Source organism: Myotis davidii, unplaced genomic scaffold, assembly GCF_000327345.1.
Source record: "Myotis davidii unplaced genomic scaffold, ASM32734v1 scaffold214, whole genome shotgun sequence".
NCBI lineage: Eukaryota > Metazoa > Chordata > Mammalia > Chiroptera > Vespertilionidae > Myotis > Myotis davidii.
This window is the reverse complement of record NW_006285782.1, coordinates 1140798-1162283: the sequence shown is the minus strand read 5'-3', so window position 1 is coordinate 1162283 and position 21486 is coordinate 1140798. Positions and strand designations below refer to the sequence as shown.

The 21486-nt window shown below is 43.0% G+C and overlaps 1 protein-coding gene across 1 annotated transcript in view; it reads right to left on the bottom strand.

Annotated features, from left to right (window-relative positions):
* BPGM (bisphosphoglycerate mutase) overlaps nt 1-16523 on the bottom strand; it is a 28376-nt gene extending 11853 nt beyond the window's left edge. The window contains exons 1-2 of the mRNA XM_006756692.2: nt 16416-16523; nt 4011-4672 (exon numbers count right to left, since the gene is read on the bottom strand). Coding sequence (XP_006756755.1) covers nt 4011-4611 — 601 coding nt within the window. The 5' untranslated portion in view covers nt 4612-4672; nt 16416-16523. The remainder of the gene's footprint in view (nt 1-4010; nt 4673-16415) is intronic.
* Between the last annotated feature and the right edge of the window lie 4963 nt (nt 16524-21486).

The following is a 21486-nucleotide window of genomic DNA, read 5'->3' as shown; positions in this document are numbered from 1 at the left end:
GAGAGGGCTGGAGCCGGCAGTGGGAGAAATCAGGGCCAGTGCTGGCAGCATATGCAAGTGGCGGCTGCTGCTCAGATTGCACTCAGAAGTGGGGAGGGGGAAGTGGAGAAGCCCTCAGGGGTGATCGGGGCCAGCAGCTGCCACTTGCACCCACTGACGGGGCCAAGTGATCTGGGCCGGTGCCGGGCACCAGCAGCAGGTGCGAGCGGGTACAGTGCCAGCAGTAGGTGTGAGCACTTAGCGGGACCACGGTGTGTGGGAGCAAAGAATTTTCAGTAACCAACAGAGGCTTGCCCCAATGACAGCAACTGGTACCCTGCCTTGGTCTGGTGCCCTACACTGACGGCACAAAGTGATTGGGACTGGTGCCAGCAGTGGGTGCAAGCAGCAGCTGCTGCCTCGATCACCCCTCAAAAGCAGGGGGAGGTGGAGAAGCCCTCAGGGGTGAACAGGGCCAGCAGCCGCCACCTGCACCCACCGATGGCGCCAAGTGATCAGGACCAGCGCCAAGCATTGGCAGTGAGTGTGAGTGGCTGCTCCAGCGCTAGCTACGGGCGTGAGCAAGGCTGGCGCTGGCAGTGGGTGTGAGTGGCGGCTCCGGTGCCAGCAGCGGGTGCAAGCACCGGGTGAGACCGTGGCACATAGGAGCAAAGAATTTTCAGTAACCAACAGAGGCTTGCCCCAATGACAGCAACTGGTACCCTGCCTTGGTCTGGTGCCCTAGCTCACCTGCTCTACCATCCCACCGTGGCCAACGCCCGCCATGTTCCGCACAAGCCCACTGGTGGTCAGCTCATGTCATAGCAACCGATAGTTCAGTTGTCCCGCTGTTCAGTCTATTTGCATACTAGCCTTCTATTATATAGGATGATCCTCTGTGATTTGTTTCTTCTATTGTAGCAATTTTGAGGTTCATCCAGGTTGTAACATGTATCAGTATTTTATTCTTTTTTATTGCTGAATTAGAGGCCCGGTGCACAGATTCATGCACATTGAAAGGAAATTAATTAGAAGGTGGCTGGCAGGGTGGGACTGGGCAAGATGGGCCAGACATGCACTGGAGCTAACTTCCCATGGTCCCTCCCTGGCCAGCCGCACCTGGGGCGGTGCCGGAACTCAAAGGCCATCTGTGGAGTGAGCGGGGTCCCTCTGGCAGGTGGGGTCCCTCAGCCTGGCCTACGGGGATTGGGCCACAACTGGCAGTCCGACATCCCCCGAGGGGTCCCGGAGTGCTGGGGGGCACTCTGCAAAGTTGCTGTTGCTTGGCAGCTCCTGTGTTGAGCATCTTCTCCCTAGTGGTCATTGCACATCATAGCTACTGGTCGGACAGTCACTTAGGCTTTTATATATGTAGATAATATTCCATTGTACAGACATCCCACATTTAATTTATCCAACCACCAGTTAATGGGCATTTGGGTTGCATCCACATTTTCACTACCATGAATAATACTGCTATTAAGGTTTAAATTTTTTGGTATGGATATATATTTTCAATTATCTTAGTATCTATCCCCTTTCCTTCCACCCCCCTTATCCCCCCCCCCCAAAAATAAAGAGATATGTTGAAGTCCTAACCTCCAATACCTGGGTAAGTGACCTTTTTTGGAAATAGGTTTTTTATAGAGGTAACCAAGTTAAAATGAGGCCAATGGGGTAGGCACTAGTCCAGTATTACTGATGTAAGGACAAAAGGGGGAAATTTGGACAAGAATCAGAGATATACACAGAGAGAAAACCAAGTGAAGACAGGGGTTTGCAGTGATAGATCTACAAACCAAGGAACAGATTTGTATATTTCCAGCAATCACCAGAAGGTACAAGTGGCATGAAGGATTCTTTCCTAAAGCCACTAAGAGAGAGCATGACCCTGCCAACATCTTTATTTAGGACTTCTAGTCCCTCAAGCTATGAAAAAATTACTATCTGTTGCTTTAAGTAATCCAGTTTTTGGTATTTTGTTACATTAGCACTAGGAAACTAAAACAGATATATACCTAGGAGTGGAATTGCTGGATCATATGGTAACTCTATATTTAACCTGTCAGAGAACTGCAAGATTGTTTTCCAAAACAGCTATGCCATTTAATTGTTTCTCAATAAATTATTAATGGTTTCAAAACCTCTCTTAAATATATAAACTTTTCTGTGTGTAAGCTTGCCTTCCACAGGTAATTCTCCCTCATTCCCCACCATGGTGACAGTTTTCTTTGGCACCATTTGTTAAACCATCCTACTTCCTTCAAAAAAGAACAGTAACAAATAGTTAAATCATCAATGCACTAATAAGAGGAACACTAGAATGAGCTATGGTAGGGCTACAGAATAATCTTAAAGACATCTAAACCTGAAGATAGGAGAGTAGATGATACTAAATGGCAGGGTTTTGTTTTTAAAGGGAGGATTTCCTAGCTAAGACAAAGCAAAGAGGACCCAAATGATAACATTTTCTTTAGGGAATGGTGCCTGGCCACAAAGAGAGCTAAGTTCCATCTCTGAAAAAAGAAACACAGCATGTGAAAAAGAGTACATCTTCTGGAAGAAACTTTGAAATTCTGAATTTCAGTCTGCTGTTGTCATCCTAAGAGGGGCCTCAATTCTCCTTCAAACAATAAAGTACTATAGTCCAATAATGATGAAGTTATATATCACTTAACCAAACATCTGTTCTGAACAAGGAAGAATAGAACCCTTTATATAAATAGTTGAGTAAATAAGATATATACACACACATACAAACAGAGCGAGCGCCATGTCTAGACAATAAAGTTTTTAACAGCCAATAAAGTCTGTAGATCTTAGATTTCTGCACAACTAATGGATGCAGGTATATAAGTAATGATTTGGCTGCTGGCCATGTTATAAAAATTAGGGCTAAAAAAACACATGCTAAAAAGTTTACAGTAAAATCTTATAAAGATCACTTTATTTTGGTACCAACAACCTATTTTCACTTAATTCATATATGAGGTTAACCCTTTCATTTCTCACAGCCCCATATAGAAAAGTAAAGCAGAATGGAAAAGGGATGTTAGAGAAATGCACTCGAACATCAGTAAGTCAACTGCTGACATGCTGGTAGACAAGAAAACACCAGACAGAGCAGATCACTCAAAAAGCACAACCGGATAATGTTACTTAGTGAAGGGAGAAAGCGGGGGGAGAAATGCCTTGAAAACTTCACAGTGCAATCACTGATGCCCCAAACTGGTGAGCTTGAGTCCTCAAAAGAGTTCATTTAGTTCATGTTAACTTAAGAGACAGGTAGCAATACAGTACATTGTACAATACATTTAGAATGTAACATTGAGCATTATTGAGGCTATTATCTCCAATAAGCTATCTTTTTATCCTCCTCTCCCCCACAACTTTCTCCCGATCAAGGACTAAGCCTGCTCTGGAAAGAGAGGACTAGAACAAAAGAATTGTTCAAGACACCGTTGAAAAAAACGGCAACAATTGTTTTAAGTTGGAAGATCATGAGCAAAACTGAAGTCTAGATAATTTTACTGCTCTTGACTCAGATACGTTTACTTTAAATAACATTTCTACAGAAACCTCTTCCCTCCCTAGCCTCCTTTTATCTTTCTATAACAAAGCTACATAGTGCTTTAGTTCAGGATCCGCAAAATGGAGAACCCCCAGCAGCAGTGTCAACATCTGAAAATTTCTCAGAAATGCAAATTCTTAGGCTGGGACACCAGGCCTTCAGGTTCAGAAACGCCGAGGGCAAGGCCAGCAACCTGTGGTAGACCGAGTTCTCCCTCCCGGTGACTCTGATGCTTGCTCAAGTTCAACAGCTCTTGCTCCAGATAATATGAATAGAAAAGAGAACTTTTTTACTTCTAGAACAAAATGATTCTTAAAAGACTAAAGTGACAAAAGAGAACAGGGAAGGAAAATCTATTATGTAAACTGTGCATTATTAGCTGAAACAGCATGCCCTTTCCAGATTAAGGTGTAACAATAACATTAGCAACCTCTAATAAGTAGTAGCATAAAGATGGTACCTTCCAGATGTTTCAGGAGTGCCCTACTGCTATTTCCATGAGCAGATATCAGAATGGTTTTGCCACGTAACACTTCAGGAGCAATCCTTTCATTCCAAAAGGGAAGGAGTCTCTCCAGGACATCCTTTAAACTTTCGGACCGTGGCAGTTGATCCACAGGTACATCGCACACTTTATACCTCCGGTCACTGTAGATTTCCTGGTAATAAGGATGAGACTCTTCAATGGGTGGCGGGGTCACATTGTAGCTTCTTCTCCAGATCCTCACTTGCTCTTCACCATGATTCAAAGCCATTTTCTCCCTATTGAGACCGATCAAGGCTCCGTAGTGACGCTCATTCAGACGCCAGGAGCTTTCCACAGGAACCCACTCCTGCCCTAGCTCTTCCAGGATCAGCCAGGCTGTGTGGATGGACCGATTAAGAACGGATGTGAACACCAGATCAAACTCAAAGTTTAGCGCTTTGAGTTGCTTCCCACAGTTCCGAGCTTCCTCCAGGCCGTCGTCGTTCAGTTTCTGATCCACCCAGCTACAAAAACGATTCTCTTTGTTCCAAGCACCCTCCCCATGTCTTAACATGATCAGTTTGTACTTGGACATACTGATGGCTGAGCTTCCCTCGTGCCTTCAAATGGGTCAGTGTTCAATGACAGAAATACATCTGGAAAGAGAAGAAACAAAACGCATAAGTTATATTCTTCATTCAGCTGACTACCTGGGAAAGGAAGCACAACCTTACCACAGCCAATTTCTAAAATAAACCAGGGCAATTCCTTTAAACAGTTTGATATCAGACATCCGGCAACTCATTCACTATGGCACATAAAGGCATATTCTACAGATAATTAATTACAGGAAACCTAGTTGACTTAAATTTTCTGATGGCTAGATAGTATGTTAATTGCATGATGTAAAATAATGAGAACACTTCATTCTAATGGCATGCTGCGTTTCCGCCAGATCAAAGGCAGTTTATTTACAGAAGAGAGGCTTTACCAGAATGAGGTGGAGATGTCTACAAAGATGACTAGTAACAGACTCTAGATTGACAGCATCCTTCTCAATGTTTTTCCTCTGGTGGAAAAAGATTATTTACCAGCCTCACCTCACTGAAGACGTCATTAAACATGTTAACTCAATAAACCACCACATTTATCAGGTATTTAAATCAATGATTGTTGGCAACTAGTTCTTCAATGCCGCAGGCTACACCACATACAAGAAAATCTAAGTTTCAACATTCAAACAACATTAAAAGTGATTTAAAGTGATGTTAACACCAAACATGGTATTCACCTAAATAATCTCTCACCTGCCTCAAGATAGTGCTTTTGGCAGGAATAAATCCGGATGCAAAACAAGTTATCAAATGCACGCAGCTGAGCCATTGCTGTGTGTAGAAACAGATTACGGGAGCAGGTCTGCAGGAGTGAGAAGCAGCTCAGTGATAAGGAGGCCCTGCCTCCTCCTCCTCCCAACCCTTCAACTGTCCTGCACACACCAGCCACATCTCAGCAGGGGAAGAATCTAGTGAAGTGGAGCAGGCAACCAAAACATGTTCTGAACTTGCTAAGTTAAGCTGCTGCCCCAGAGATCTGCCGGGCCACTCTGTCTCCCAGGACTCTGCTGCCTGGCTGCGTCGGCCTGCCTTCACTCGACTTGCAGTGGACGTATCTTCACTGACAAGTGCTGTTTGGTTTACATGCCCAGCACTCTCCACCTCCACCCCAGCGTTTTCCACACTGGGGAGCAAAGATTACATGAACATCGGGGCCTGGTCTTCTGCCACTCTTGGCAACTTCCATTAGCTGCAAATTTTCCGTCCCACGAAAACTGTTATATAACCATCAGGGACAAAGTTAATTGGAATTGGGAGCTAGTTTCTTCCTTTCTTTACTAATTCCTAAAGATTCTGAAGGTGGGAAAGGGCTTTAAAATTAGGCTTCGGAGGAAGGCAAACAGAGGACCTGAGGAAGGCAGCAGGTTGAGGTGATTTGCAAGTTGAACGGCTCCAGCAGTAGGGTTTATGATTTCCCTTTCTTGTCAAGCACCAGGTTTGAAGCTTTCGCACATGTGGAGCAGGGAGAACAGCATGAGGTCACTGGTCACCGGAAGAGCCTGAGCTCCGCGCTCAGCTGAAGGTCCTCACTGAGAATTTCCAGAGGGACAGTGATGCCTCTACCCTCAGCCCAGAGGGGCAGCAGGGTGTCAGAAGAACAGAGAGTGGGATGAAGGCATGTGGGCAGTATTTAGCTAGGTGATTACTGGTGTCCAGAAGCAGAATAATCATGACGCTAATGAAGTTCAAGCTGGAACAAACACCTTCTAAGGCACTGGGAGACCAAATAATGAATTCACATGGGTGTGTGTGTAATTTACCAAAGAAAGGTATTTTTGCATTGTTTTTTTAAAGAGCCCTAATCCACCAAGTAGTAGAAGCTTTAGGCCCATCAGAAACTGAATCCATCTCTCATAACATATATTGTCTTGTTTTTTGGTGGGGGGGCCCGGGGGTGGAGAAAAGAAGCTATGAACTGTCCCTCTGCCTCAGCCCTTACTTTGTCTTGTCAAGCAAGAAAACCCTTCTTACGCTAAGGAGCTATTTCCCTTCAGATGAAGAGGGATATGATGGACAAATTTTGTAGGCAGAAGCACTTCCTTATCTTTTGGTTATGAACTCTACCAAAGGAATAAAAAAAAATATAGCAGGAACACTCAAGCACCTACCACCAAGCTTTGCAGTATTTTAATCTGCTGCATTTGCTTACTTTGTTTAAGGAATAAACCACTTTCTCTGCCCACCCCCCACCCCCTAAAATATATACACTGGAGCAGAGAAACAGTCCTACGGTCACAGAGACTATACAAATACATACCCTTCCCTCACTCATGTACAGACTAGGTGAATATAGAGTAAGGTCCCAAGCTAGTGCATCTATCTCAGGTAAACTAAAAGTCACTTCCCTTTCTCCTCCTTGATGATATCAACTGACTTTTCCCATTTAATTAACTGCTAAATATTTACAAAGGCGCTGTTGAGGTTTAAAGTTAGCAATCTTTAAGATTTTAATCCTCATGGAGCTAGTATACCAAGCATTCATCAACACTCGTCAGTTTGATTAAAGTTTAAGGCATGGCCTGCAAACTCCCATGTCCCAGTGGCCAGATAGACAGATGTGTGAAAAAGCAGTGATGCTGGGCTACCGGGGTGGTGGGAACAGTGGTGAGCTGCAGGGAAGACACATGCTTCTCTGATGGACGCCACTCTGTGTAAATGGACAAACCTTTCGTATATCCTGGTCTCACTGAACTAAGGGTACTATTCTTAGAACTTTTTTGAAGAACTGAAGGAAGATGGGACTGCTGAAACCAAAGACTGGAGAGAATGCAAGACAGACTCAGACCACAGAGAACCTACGGATTCCATTTTATTTTTAGCATAAACGTCTTTTAAAAAAAAGAATAATAATTTCAGTTCCTAAACGTTTACATTATAGAAAAAAAGGAGTAGCTACTACTTAGCTCCAGCCCACTTCGCTGTGAGACTGAAGAACTGGGGTTCCTAGATCTTCCAATTGTCAAAAACCCTGGAAATGCACATTTTCATGTGATTCCTGATACAAATACTGGCAACTCATTTGAATACAGTTTTTAAATGTGAGTTAAACAAAACATGTCTGCATGCTGGATTGGGTCTGCTAGTGTATGACCTGTGACTTAAAGGGAAATGTCCTCCTGGCACAGATGAGCGGAGAGGCCATCATATCCCAGGAGATGGTCAGACCCCAAGCCTCCTTTCAAGAAACAGACCCTCTAATCCCCTATGTACTGGGCTTCCTTGTTCCTGTCCTTCCTTCACTAAACCCTTTGCCACCGGCCTGCAGAGTCCCAACTCTGTAATCAAACTCCCACTCAACTTTGTACTCTTCCTGGAATGCTTCCTCCGGCTCTGAGCTGTAACCAAGCTGAAAGTGAACTGAATGCAAACTATCTCCCAGTTGTCTGCTTCTCTCTTTAGTTGGGGGTGTTTGTGCCTCATATCCTGGAGCAGAAACAGGGGCAGGTGATGGGTGGGCAGGGTCCTGCTCCCTCTCAATTGTATTTCCCAACCAAATACCTCCACCACATTTTTCTTCCTTTTTTTTTTTTTGGTGGCAGGGGGGCGATTATGAGAATCTTGCTATATTCAGCTGTAGCTCTCTTGCTCTCATTTATTAACTGCAAACTTCCTGAAAACTAAGTACCCCATTTAAAACCCTCAATTACTTCCTATTGATCTGAGGATAAAGTTCAAAGTCCTTACTGTGACCCGCAAGGCTTTGGTTTTCTTTTATTTCCTTGAGCATGCCATGTTCTTTCTTGCCTCAGGACCTCTACACATACTACACAGAACCCTCTCCCAGCCCATCACTGTCTCCCCTCCACTTTCACTTCACTTCAGTCCCACGCGGCTTTCAGTAACGTCTAGTCATCCTTTAGATCAGCTGTGTCCAGTCAAAATATAATGCAAGCCATATATGTTCTAAAACCATATTAGAAGTTAAAAATAGGTAAAATTAATTTTAATAGTACATTTTATTTAACCCTATAGGTTCAAAATATTATCATTCCATCATATAAGCTTGATAAAATTCTTTTTTAAATCCTCACCCGAGAATATGTTTTTTATTGATTTTAGAGAAAGAGAGAGAGAAACATCGATGTGAGAAAAACATTGATCAGTTGTCTCCCATATACGTCCTGACCAGGAATCAAATCTGGAACCTAAGTATATGTCCTGAGGTGTGTTGAATGACTCAAAGTTAGACAAAAATGATTATGTTGTGCTAATGAGGCTGAGGCTTGACAGTTTTGGTGGTAACTGCCAAAATAAAAACAGTCAGTTGGCAGGCCTGAGATGTTAGAAAGCTTTAACTCAAGAATCCCAGTGTATTTAGTGGCAAAGCCAGTGCCAAGAAAAACCATCCATTATATTTTTGTAGCCTTTACAATTTAGTATGTTCATGAATGGCCATAATCTCCATACAGAGAGAGACTCCAATTAAGTTGTTCAAAAACATACAGTACTAACTGGCAAATTTTAGGTCTTCTCCCCCTGATCCCTGAGCTTTCCCTATCTCACCACTGAAGACTTTAGAGTCTTGGTTTGAGGATCTGGGCTCATTTGGCTTCATTTCCCAGGAACATATCCAGTCACGACTTCTCTTTCCAAGCCAGGCAGCATTTTATGAAAGGAATAAAGGAGGGCTCAGTTTATGACTGTTCCTGAGAAAAAACTCATTGCACAAAGTCAAATTGGGCAATAGTCACCCCAACTTATAGATATCACACTAAAAATATATACTCCTCAATATATACTCCCCACCCACAAATTTAAAAACTTCTTTTTCAAAATCAAGTTTTATTTTTGATAAAGCTCACCACCTTGGAGTTGGTTCTTAGGATTCCTCACTTATCCCTTGACACTTGAATTAAGCACTAATTTTAGTTGATGATTTACTTTATACCAAAAAAGGGCAATACAGGTAAGTGAATTCATACCCCAGGCCTTTCTTTTTAAAGTATGGTATGGCTCAAAAAAAAATGTACTTTTATATGACTGTGTCTCATCTTCCTGCCCCTTCTTCTTTGCTATTTTTCCTTTCTTCTAGCCATTATTTTTTTAGTCCCTTGACACCTAACTTGTGCCTTGCCCACTCTACTGACATGGTCTCTCAAAAAACTGCAGATTAGCTATTTCTTTTTTTAAAATATATTTTATTGATTTTTTACAGAGAAGAAGGAAGAGGGACAGAGAGTCAGAAACATCGATGAGAGAGAAACATCGATCAACTGCCTCCTGCACATCTCCCACTGGGGATGTGCCCGCAACCCAGGTACATGCCCTTGACCGGAATCGAACCTGGGACCTTTCAGTCCGCAGGCCGACGCTCTATCCACTGAGCCAAACCGGTTTTGGCAGATTAGCTATTTCTTAGTAAGTGGAGAACATCTTCTCTTGGAACTCCCACTCCGCAGCTGACTACTTCCACCAAGGAAAAAAATTCTTTAGGATTTCAGTGCAGTACTTCCCAGGCTCTTCTACTGTTATGCCCTGGTCTTAGGTCTCTGTATTTTCCTACCCACCAGAATAGTATTATGATGCTGAAGATACCATATGATATCATAGCAGCTAACATTCAAGGAGTGCTCACCATGTGCTTAGACTATTTGAATCTTCAACCACTGTTCTCTGGAGAGGTACTGTGATTAGTCCCGTTTTACAGATGCAGAAACTTTGAGGAGAGGTTCACTTGCCCAAGGTGACACAGATCAAGCCTACATTTATGCCTTGAAGCACTCTGCCACACTGGCACCCAAGACTGTCCTCAGTCCTTGGAACCCAACTTTCCTCGCTACTTAATATCATTAAAATTGGTGATTTATAAATTGACAGCCACAAATACTCAGTCTCCCAAATCTGGTTAATTAATTCATTTTTCAAACATGTGTTGCAAATCCCATTTGAGCCTGTGAGGACTATAGAAACCAACAAGGATATGTCTCTTCAAGGAACTGGTTAGGGAAGGGTGACATGTGTGCGTGTGTACGTACTGCTAAAGCAGAAAGTAATTCGCATCATGAGAAACACTCCATTCGTAAGGGAGGTGAAAAAGATTATTTCTGAGCAAGACTTCATGGACATGACACTCTTTAAACTGGTTTGGGAATGATGTTCAAGATTTAGATTTATAGAAAAAGGAAAAGGCATTCTAGTCTAAGGGGATAGTGAGTACTAGGGAACAAATACATATGGAAAATGGTGACTCATTCAAAATTACTGGAAATAGGTAGGGTGACTATATGTCCTGGTTTACCTAGAGCAATCTTGCTTTAGGCCTATTTCCCAACATAATTATCATAGAAACATTTTCACACTTGAATGTCCCATTTGGAAAATTATATGATCACCCTAAGTATAGGGTACAATGAGGAAGTAGGAGGAGACTAGCCTAGAAAGATAAGGCTGAATAGTACCTGCAGGTACTTGTGCCAAAGAATATAGGTTCTTGTATAAATACTGGGACATCATTAAAGGTTTAATAATGTGTATTTTAGGAGAATCAGGCAGCATTTACAAATTCAGATAAGAAAAACCAAAGACATGAATACTTTTGAGGATTTTGCAATAATTCTGGTAACATACAATGAAGACCTGCACTAAGAAAATGACTGTTGAAATGTGAAGAAGATGAACGTGAAAGACACTATAGCTTAGCTCAGGTGTTGGCAACTCTTTCTGTAAAAGAACAAATAGTGATTTTTTTAGGTTTGTTGTGCTATATGGTATTACAATCTGCCATTGTAGCTGAAAGCAGCCGTAGACAATACACAGATGAATAAATGAGGCTGTGTTCCAATAAAACTTTATGTATAAACACTGAAATTAGAATTTCATGTAATTTTCATGCACATGAACTATTGTTATTCTTTGATTTATTTCAACCGTTAAATAAATGTAAAAACCACTCATTGCTTATGGGTTGTACTAAAGCAGGTAGTGGGCCAGAAGGCCTTAATTTGCCAATACCTGGCCTGGCAGGATACCATTCTCTCATCTCCTAATTGCATCACTGTTTTGAAACTTTAAGCATCTGGTCACAGAATAATCCCAACATTATTATATTACCTGATTTTATTCTTGGCCAGAACATCAAGTACCTTGAGTAATGGAATCTCATTCATAATTGTATTTATTTTTCACAGAATACAATACTGAGAACACTTAAATCAGTCTGAGTAGTTTACTTTTCCTTAATTTAATTATTTAATAATGGGTTAAAGAAAACACTAGAAGGAAAAATTATTCACGTTAGCCAACTTCAAAAAATAATCTGTCATTTTGACATGCTTTACTTCTATTAGACATCTTCATAAATTGCCACAATGACTCAAACTTCAAATGAATGTATACTTGCTCAAGAATAGGTGCTATGCAATTGCCTTGGCAATAAAGAAACAAATAGGCGATTCAAAGGAAACACACTCTGCAAGTGACTTATAGTTTCAAATACCCTTCGCCATACATATGTATATATATATACACACATATATATTTGCTATAGAGTAAAAAATATTCTTTCCATAAATGCCACTATAAAATTGAAATTATGTTTCAAGATTAGTGTCTTTTAGATAAGGCAAGGATGAAGAGGGTATATCTATACTAATAAAAGGGTAATATGCTAATTAGAGCAGACATCTTCTGGACATCCATCCGAATGTCCATCCGGACAAAGCCATAGCGGCTGCAAGGCCTGGGGCTCACGGCAGCCTCAATCTCATGCAGCCTTGAGCCCAGGCTGCTGCGAGACCCAGGGCTCACAGCAGCTGTGGGCTCACTGCAGCCGCAGCCTCAGGCAGCCATGGGCTCACGCAGCCATTAGTCCCTGCGGCTGCAAGGCCCGGGGCTCACAGCAGCTGTGGGCTCACTGCAGCCGCAGCCTCAGGCAGCCATGGGCTCACACAGCCATTAGTCCCAGCGGCTACAAGGCCCGGGGCTCAGGCAGCCAACATGGCCAGCAGTGGCAGCAGCAGTGGGGTGATAGGGGCAGTGCCTTCTCCTGATCAGCCCAGTGGCCTCCCATGGGGAGCAGGCCTAAGCCATCAGTAGGACATCCCCGGAGGGCTCCCAGACTGTGAGAGGTGGCAGGCTGGGCTGAGGGACAACCCCCTCTCCCCCACCCCAGTGCACAAAATTTCGTGCATCAGGCCTCTAATATATATATATAACTGGTGCACACACAAGGCATTGTATTTACTGAGGTTACTTCTACACCAGTGATGGCGAACCTATGACACACGTGTCAGAGGTGACACACGAACTCATTTTTTTGGTTGATTTTTCTTTGTTAAATGGCATTTAAATATATAAAGTAAATATCAAAAATATAAATCTTTGTTTTACTATGGTTGCAAATATCAAAAAATTTCTATATGTGACACGGCACCAGAGTTAAGTTAGGGTTTTTCAAAATGCTGACACGCCGAGCTCAAAAGGTTCGCCATCACTGTTCTACACCATCTCCAGAATCTCTAGGTAGTTTCAACAAATGCAGCATAAAAACCCTGCTGCTACCTCCTACTCCTGATAATTAAACCAGGTAATTTCACATACCTCCCCCATCTCCACCATAACTGAGGCTTGTCCTGTCTTCGAAAGTAGTATTCCTAGAACATTGCTTCTTCCCTTCCTCAGGTATTTGAAAAGTAATAATGTCTAATATCCCAGTATGACAATTCATAAACAGGTAGATAAGATTACAAGATAAAGACCAGCCCAAAAACTTAGTTTGCTTTCTGGTTTTTTGTTTCCAAAAACTGAGTAAGAAATATGATCAATGATATAATATTGAAGTATGGAAAATAAGGGATACAGAGCAAGAGTTGCTATGATCCAAAGCTTATCCTTAAATATTAACCATTCAAATGCCACCATAGACCACTCAGATGTTTTCCCTGGTCCTAATCTTCAATCTGGTCCTAATCTTTCCTGGTCCTAATCTTCCCTGGTCCTAATCTTCAACCCCCACTGCATTAAGAACCTAACTCTACAGAAGATAGGCTGGCTATATATTTGAGGATATAGAAAAAAAGAGAGGTTAACCATGTTTCTGATAAAGGAAAGAGGAACAGTTCTTAAGGGAAATGAAATCTGGAGCTCAGGTCTTTGGAGTCTTACCATAATATGCCTTCCCCCAAATCAAGCTCAACGTTAAAAGTCCAAACATGACTGTACCTAAAAGTACCTAGTGTTCCACCATCTATTACTTTTCCTATAGCTTTATAGTAACTTTTCCATTTGTAGTTGCATTAGAAGAGCACCTCTTTACCAAGAGCAAATGCTATCACTCACAGGTATTTTCTAGGCACTAATATTACCCTATCATTCTCCAACTTTACATCTACTAACAAACAGCTGTGACTGATCACTTGTTATAAGGGAAACAAACCATAGCAGATGAACCCCTACTCACAGCTAAGAGATATATTTTTGTGATGAGATGTATGTTGGTCTTCATGTTGCTAGTTTCAGCCTGCAAGGCATCACCAATATACACAGCACTCACTCATGACGCCTCCTTCCTATCTCTGGTTACTTATTTCCCCAGAGTAGTAGCTGTTGTCAACATAAACTATTCCACCAAACCCCAAAAGTTTAAGTCAAGACACCTGGATATCAGTCCCAGCTTTGCTACTTACTGACAGTGTGATCTTGACCAAGTTATTTAAATTTCCTTAACTTCAGCCTGTTCAGGTTCTTTATCCAAAAAGAGGATAATGAAATTACTGTTCTCAGGGAGCTATTAGGAAGACTCAATGAGATGATGGTGAAGCACACTACCAAAAAGTGAGAGGTATTCTGGGTTGAATAGCTAACATATGAAGACTGGCACAGACCTCAGGCCCTTGAAGATGATCCTACCTTGCTGATGGCATGAGCAGAAGCAAAAGCTGGAAATAAAATGAGGCTGGGTAAAGAAAGTTAAATTAGGTAGAGGAAGGAGGAATGAAATCAAATCGTGTGTGTGTGCGTGTATGTTGGAGGGGATGGTAAAGTTGATGGTAAGATACAGTCCTAGAAGTATACCAAATACTACAGTCCAAATGCTTTAATGAGGTGGCTAACATTTAATTTACATTTTATAAAGGATGTTTTTTCCATATTTGTGGCCAAGTTTCAGTGAAAGATTTTTTTGTTAAGTAATTCTTTTAGTCCTATTTCCCCATATAAACATTCCCTCACACCAGATTTCATTTCAAGAATATTCAAGAGACCTATCAATTCAAACATGTGTGGGCACCAGATACACAAAGATGAAAGCAGGGCTGAATGTAGATGTATCAGTCATCACTTAAAACGAAAGGTGCCACTGAATTTCAACCAACTGTAGGAAGCAAAAGGGGAAGAGACACCAAAAGATCTACCCAAACATTAACCGTGAGTTGCCGTTGGATGATGGAATAAAAAATGACATTTTCTACTACGTTATACCTCTGTAAAATGGTCAGTCTGTAAATGTCCAAAGTTTCTCCTAGGATCCATTTGGTTTAAATGTAGACACAAAAGAACAAACACTACCCTGACAGCTGGGAACTTTTATTTGCTAACAGACTGGTAGGGAATTTACTGCAACGAGATTATGTTTATATACTTGTGGTGGAAAATGTCTAATCATTTTCACTTTAAAACAGACCTTTCACACAGGCATGGACCTCAGAAATAATCCAAGGCAACATCTGCTCTTGAAAGATGCAAAAATGAAGAGTCAGAGAGTTGAAACGATTTGTTTACCATCGCACAAATAGCAACAGCTTCAAGACTAAAACCCAGGTGCCTGGACTTTGCAACTCAGAGCTCCTTCCACTACACCATTTGTTTTGAATGATGCTTCTCGAAAGTCCACACTAACTGAAGAGCATCTACGGGGCTGCAAGAAGACAGAGATGGATAAAACCTGGTCCCTGGACTCAGGGGAGTCCGTTTTAAAATAAAAGGCAAATTGAAACGTGTTCTGCTTTCAAAACGGAAAATCTTAGCAGCTTCTGCTGAAAGATGCTATTTGATTCCCACCCCTCCACCACCGAATCCTGCATTCCGTCAGTTCACTTTCTGGTCCCACGCACAAGCTATCAATGCTCCACAATTTGGAAGAGAGCTAGACGGTTGGCGAATGGGAGTTATAGTAAGTTCTCTAACCACCCATTACCCTTCAAAACCTAACCGTGCACTTCACTTCCCTTATGCATTTCTCTTGCCCTTCTCTAGTAATGCAGCCCCCCCTGCCCCCCACGCCTTTGAAAGGAGAGGAAATACACTTAACTTTTTTTTTTTTTTTTAAGAAGCTGTGATTTGGCTCCAGATTTGAGCGCTCCGCGAAAACCATTCCAGACATTCACCTCCTTCTCCTTTCACAGCATTCAGGTTTTTTTCTGTCTGCTTCGACTTTCAGGGGCAGGTCTACCATCGCCCTAAATAGAGTGGCATGGCCCCGAGGGCACCGAGCCTCCTTCCTGCAGCCCCACCATTGAAGGGGCTCTGCCAGGCGCCCACGGGAGGTGATCCTCCTTCCCTTCAATTCCTGTTTATTCCTGCCGTCGAGACACCACTCCCAAGGCGAGTCCTCCCTTCAGCTGACGGACCTGTGCCTCCCAGACAGGCTCATTCAGAGAAAGGGACAGCAGAGAGGAACCCGGGGCACGCGTGAGGGTTGGCCCTTGAGCGGCAGACAAGCGAGCGCCAGATTCAAAGGCAGAACCCGCAGAGTCAAGGAACTGGCCTCCCGCACTCCGAGGTAAAACGCCGCCTCCTTTAAAAACGGGAACGTTCTCCACAGCAAACATGCTAAGACAAAACCACTCACCTGCAAAGAGGCCACCAGCAGCGCCCGCTCCTCAGAGCCGCCGGGCCGGCAGTGCCACCTAGGACTCATCCCTGTGGCCGGCATCAACGCTCTTTTCTAGCCCGGGCGCCAGAGGGGCAGGTCCTAGAGCTCTGCCCATTGGGGGGTTGAAATGTCACTCATTTATGGCCCCGCCTTACTCCCCAGGAACAGGTCGAGGTCTTTTCCGTTTCCCAAATCCCTGGGGTAGAAAGCGAGGTTCTGATTGGCTTACTGAGGAGACGAGCACACGTCGGACCAATAAAGAGCTGACCTCGACGCCGGTGGGCGGGCTTGGGTCTAGAAAAATAGAGAAGCCGAACCCGCGATAGGAAAGCCTCAGGCCTGGGGTGGTCTGGACGGGCTGAGGTGCTAGAGGGAGTTTCGCGTCGTAAAGAAAGCAAGTACCTGCCCATGTACGGAAGTGTCGGCGGGATCCTGGAGGCGATGAGGCGATGCCTTTTATAAGGTGGGAGACTTCAACCCGGGATGAAAGTGGGGAGTTCTTGCGGGGCAAAGCTCCCGCTTTCCTCGTTGGTTTTAAGTCTTAAATCGTGATGGAAACAAAAGCCTTTAAAGTGCCGGCTGTCTGGGCAGCAGCTGAGCCGCGCTTTCTCTTAGTGCTTTCGTAGGGATGCCCCGTAGGCTGCTCCCTGGCACTGTTTTTGGTTGGGAGAGAACAGTGATAAATGGAAGGCACGAAAGCTTCTACCACCGATGAAGGGAGGATGGAGTGGAAAGAGGAGAATTATAAATTTGGAGGCCACAGTTACTGAACAAAAGAAACCCATAAAAAAAAAAAATACCCGAAGCTTCTCAGAGGCTAGAACCACCACAGCAGGCTTTGAAGCACACAGTCAGACCGTTTGAGTAGGTGGGAACGATAAGGAATAGTACGCGTGCCTGGCCGCATGGGAATCCCCCCCTTCTCCATTTCTAAGAAGCTGCCCTGCCTGGTGTCAGCGTCCTCAGTGGAGGATTTCCTGATTCATCCTCATCACAAGCCCCGTGGCTTGGTGCCTGCCAAGCAGGTCCTCCGAATAATTAAACAAAAATTCGAAAAAGTAATCTTTCCACGTTGTTGAACTCCACGACAGGCTATGTGTTGGATTCATGGAGACCTAAGTGCCTGTAGTTGGTTCCCTATCTCACGGGCCCTGGGATCAGGGTTCAGCTTGCAAGTGGAGGCGCACATTCCAGACCTGACCCCCAGGAACACAACTTCCGGATCGTATATTCTTACCCCACTTGCTCTTCCTTTCCTCCAGGATGCACGGGGGACCAAGGGAAGGGGAAGTTTTCCCAGAAAGCTCTCTCACTCAGAATGCCCACCATCCATACTCTGGAGGACAAAGGCGGCCGCTCACCGGTGTCTGTAAGCATTTGACACGTGGGGATACGCAACGCTGCTCTTCAGGGCACCTGCTCATGGGATTTAGTTTTCCTGTCGTTGTGGATACCCATGGAATGCTAGCTTGTCACCCAGATTCTATCAGAACATCAACAATGTCAGCCATCGCATCTGCCTTTTAGAATCTCGTTGTGCAGGTGAGGACTCTGAAGTTTAAGAGATTTGTTCAGAATTATTTAGCTGGTTGGGGGCAGAACTTGGACAAGGACCCTTGCAAGGTTGCTAACTCATAATTCTAGGAAAATGCTTCCTTTTCTGCAGCTTCTCTTCCCTCCTCCCCCGCAAAGACAATAAATTCTTTAAAATCAAGATTACAGATTTTAAAGTTAACTTGCATTAAGACCAACCCTGAGGAATTTGGTTTTGATATAGCAAGCAGTGTCGATACTATGAAAATAACTCAGTGTCTCAAGTCCCCATTTTACTTCAAACAACTCTTGGAAAAGTTCCAGTTTCATCCAAACAAGAAATGAAAACATCATAATTTATTATAGCCATGTTGTCTCTTTGTCTTTCTTTCTATTATGTGTGTATATCAGAAAATCAATATTAACAAGTATTGTACTTTAAGGGATTGGGTAGCAGATTGTCTTGTTCAATAAAATACTATTTTATGATAGCATACATACCTGGCCAAAATTTACACAGGATTCCTTTGTAGGTAGGGTTGACCTGGTCCACCAAGCATCAGAACACCATCCACTCACCTGAGCTATTCTGCCTCGTTCTCCCCTGGCAGAGCCATGGGTTCCTTCCCTCCCTTCCTCCCTCCAGTAAACTCCAGAATTCGTTGGTCCTATATCCCACGTACAGGACTGTCTCCTTGTCTTGAGGGTTGTCAAGACACATCCTGACCTGGTTGTTTGCAGTAGTATCTTGTCTCCTACCACACCCTATCTTCTTTGGTGTCGGATTAAAATCTGCCACTCATAATCCAGTGTAATAGGCCCATGTTTGGCTTCCATTGCCCTAGTAAGTACAGGACTCGTCTTTTTTTGTTTTTTTTTAATATATTTTATTGATTTTTTTTTTTTTTACAGAGAGGAAGGGAGAGGGATAGAGAGAGTCAGAAACATCAATGAGAGAGAAACATCGATCAGCTGCCTCCTGCACACTCCCCACTGAGTATGTGCCCGCAACTGAGGTACATGCCCTTGACTGGAATCAAACCTGGGACCCTTGAGTCCGCAGGCCGACGCTCTATCTACTGAACCAAACTGGTTAGGGCAGGACTCATCTATTGAAACCAAAAAAACTGAAATTGCTCCAACGGATCAGCCATAGAGACCCACACCAGGGATTTGAAAGCCACCTGTCCTTTCTTTTCACGTGTTAAAACGGAGACTCCTCATCTCACAGAGGAGAATAATGGAGGCAGTTTTGAAATAATTTTGCAGTCTCTGAAGGTACATTGCTTGACCTCAGCCTGTCTTTGTGAAATAGGGATAATACCTAAGTGACCAGTGTGAAAATTAAATGAGATAATGCAGTGTATGTCTGGCTTTTGGAAAGCATTCAGTAAATGATACTAATTCTTAACAATGACAGTGGAGTGTTTTAACTACTTACAAGTACCCTTATTTTTAAAAACTCAAGAAACTCTGGGCCTTGTGCTTTCCTCCCCTTTACAGGATATCTGTAGAGGTTATAAGACAGGAATTTCCCCAGTTACCTCACTACTACCCACAGAGGCGCCTGTCAGGAAGTGAATGTCCAAGAGGGTACAGACCAGTGGCAGATCCAGGAGCCTCCGGTATTGGGATGTCTGTATTATGTGAAATTTCCCTACTCTAAATCTCAGCAGTGAGCATCCTGGGGCAGAAAAAGAGGCAGGCTGATTTTCTTTTTTCCACTCTTAATTCTGGGGAAAAAATAACTGGCTGAAAAAGGAGGAAACTTGCAGAAAATCAAAAGAGGCACTTTCCCCTTTTATAAATTCTGCTTAGGAAAAACACTAATTTCTTTAAATGCTGTTTTTTCTGTGGCAGTAAACAAAGTAGTCACAATTTCTGCCCTGTGGAGTTTTCAAATGCTGTATCATATCTATTATAACTTTTTATTAACAAATATTACATTTATTGTACTAGGTTTATTTTTTTTTAAATATATTTTATTGATTTTTTACAGAGAGGAAGGGAGAGAGATAGAGAGTTAGAAACATCGATGAGAGAGAAACATCGATCAGCTGCCTCTTGCACATCTCCTACTGGGGATGTGCCCGCAACCCAGGTACATGCCCTTGACCGGAATCGAACCTGGGACCTTTCAGTCCGCAGGCCGACGCTCTATCCACTGAGCCAAACCGGTTTCGGCTATTGTACTAGATTTAGAAAAGAATTTAAAACACCCATAATCTTACCACTCAAAATTTATTAACAATTTTTATTTTTTTTCTATTTTGTCCCTGTAAATACATTATTTTTTAAAAGACTGGAATTCAGCCCAGCTGGCATGCTTCAGTGGTTGAGCATCAACTTATGAATCAGGAGGTCATGGTTCAATTCCGCGTCAGGTCACATGTCTGGGTTGTGGGCTCGATCCACAGTGTGGGGAGTGAAGGAGGCAGCCGATCAGTGATTCTCATCATTGATGTTTCTTTCTCTCTCTCCCTCTCCCTTCCTCTCTAAAATCAATAAAATATATTTTAAAAATAAAAGACTGGAATCCATAGTATATATATATTGTTTTATGGCAGTATTTACTTAATTTATCATGAACAACTCCCCATGCCATTTAATATTCTTCAATATATATAATTCCACTGTGTGAGTGTGCCTTTGGATATTATATCTCACAGTTCAACCAATCTCCTACTCTTGAGCATCGAGTTTGTTTCATTTTCTTAAAAAGACTCAGGTATTTAAACGGGCTACTTGTTTCCTTGAATGACAGGGTGCTCTGGGAATGTCTGTTGAACCACAGCACTCCTGCCAGGGGAGGGCCAGCCTTTCTTTGCTGAAGGTGCTAAAGCACCAGGAATTCTTTCTTCTGGGCCCTGGTGTTGCAGAGCTAAGAAAAGTAAATCCAGTTAAAGCCTGAAAACACCTGGAGGGTTGTCTTTTAATCCTTACTTTTCTCAGGGTCTCCTGTTCTTTAACCTGAAGAAAAGGTGGTGACGCGAGAGAAAATAGGGGCACGGGTTGGAAATCAGAGCTCCATTAGTAAAACCTCACAAAACTCCTGGTACATGTATCTCCATTTTACAGATGAGGAAGGTAAGGCTCCAAGAGAGAATTGGTCCAAGCCTGCACAGCTAGGCACAGCTTGGATCTGAAATTTGAACTGTGGCCACCATCCTTCCCACTGTTCCTTAAAACTGATGGATATAACACCATGCTCCCCTGCTCCCCCCATGGGAAATTTGCTCTCAATCTTCTGGAATATATGTATTATCTGTTCCCTAAAAAAATAAAAATCTTGACTATCCAAGAATTTCTTCTGCCTTGAGTCTCCTGAGTTGGCTTACTCTTAGTCAAAAGAATATATCCTCATTTTTTGATGAGGTATTTTCTTATTTGACCTCACTGTATACATTGGAAGGTCAAAGTCATAAAAAGAAGTTCTTATAAACCCTGCAGCAATTTAACAGCACTACACATAGTTCCCTTAGCTTCTGGGATTTATGAAGCATGATAGTGATAT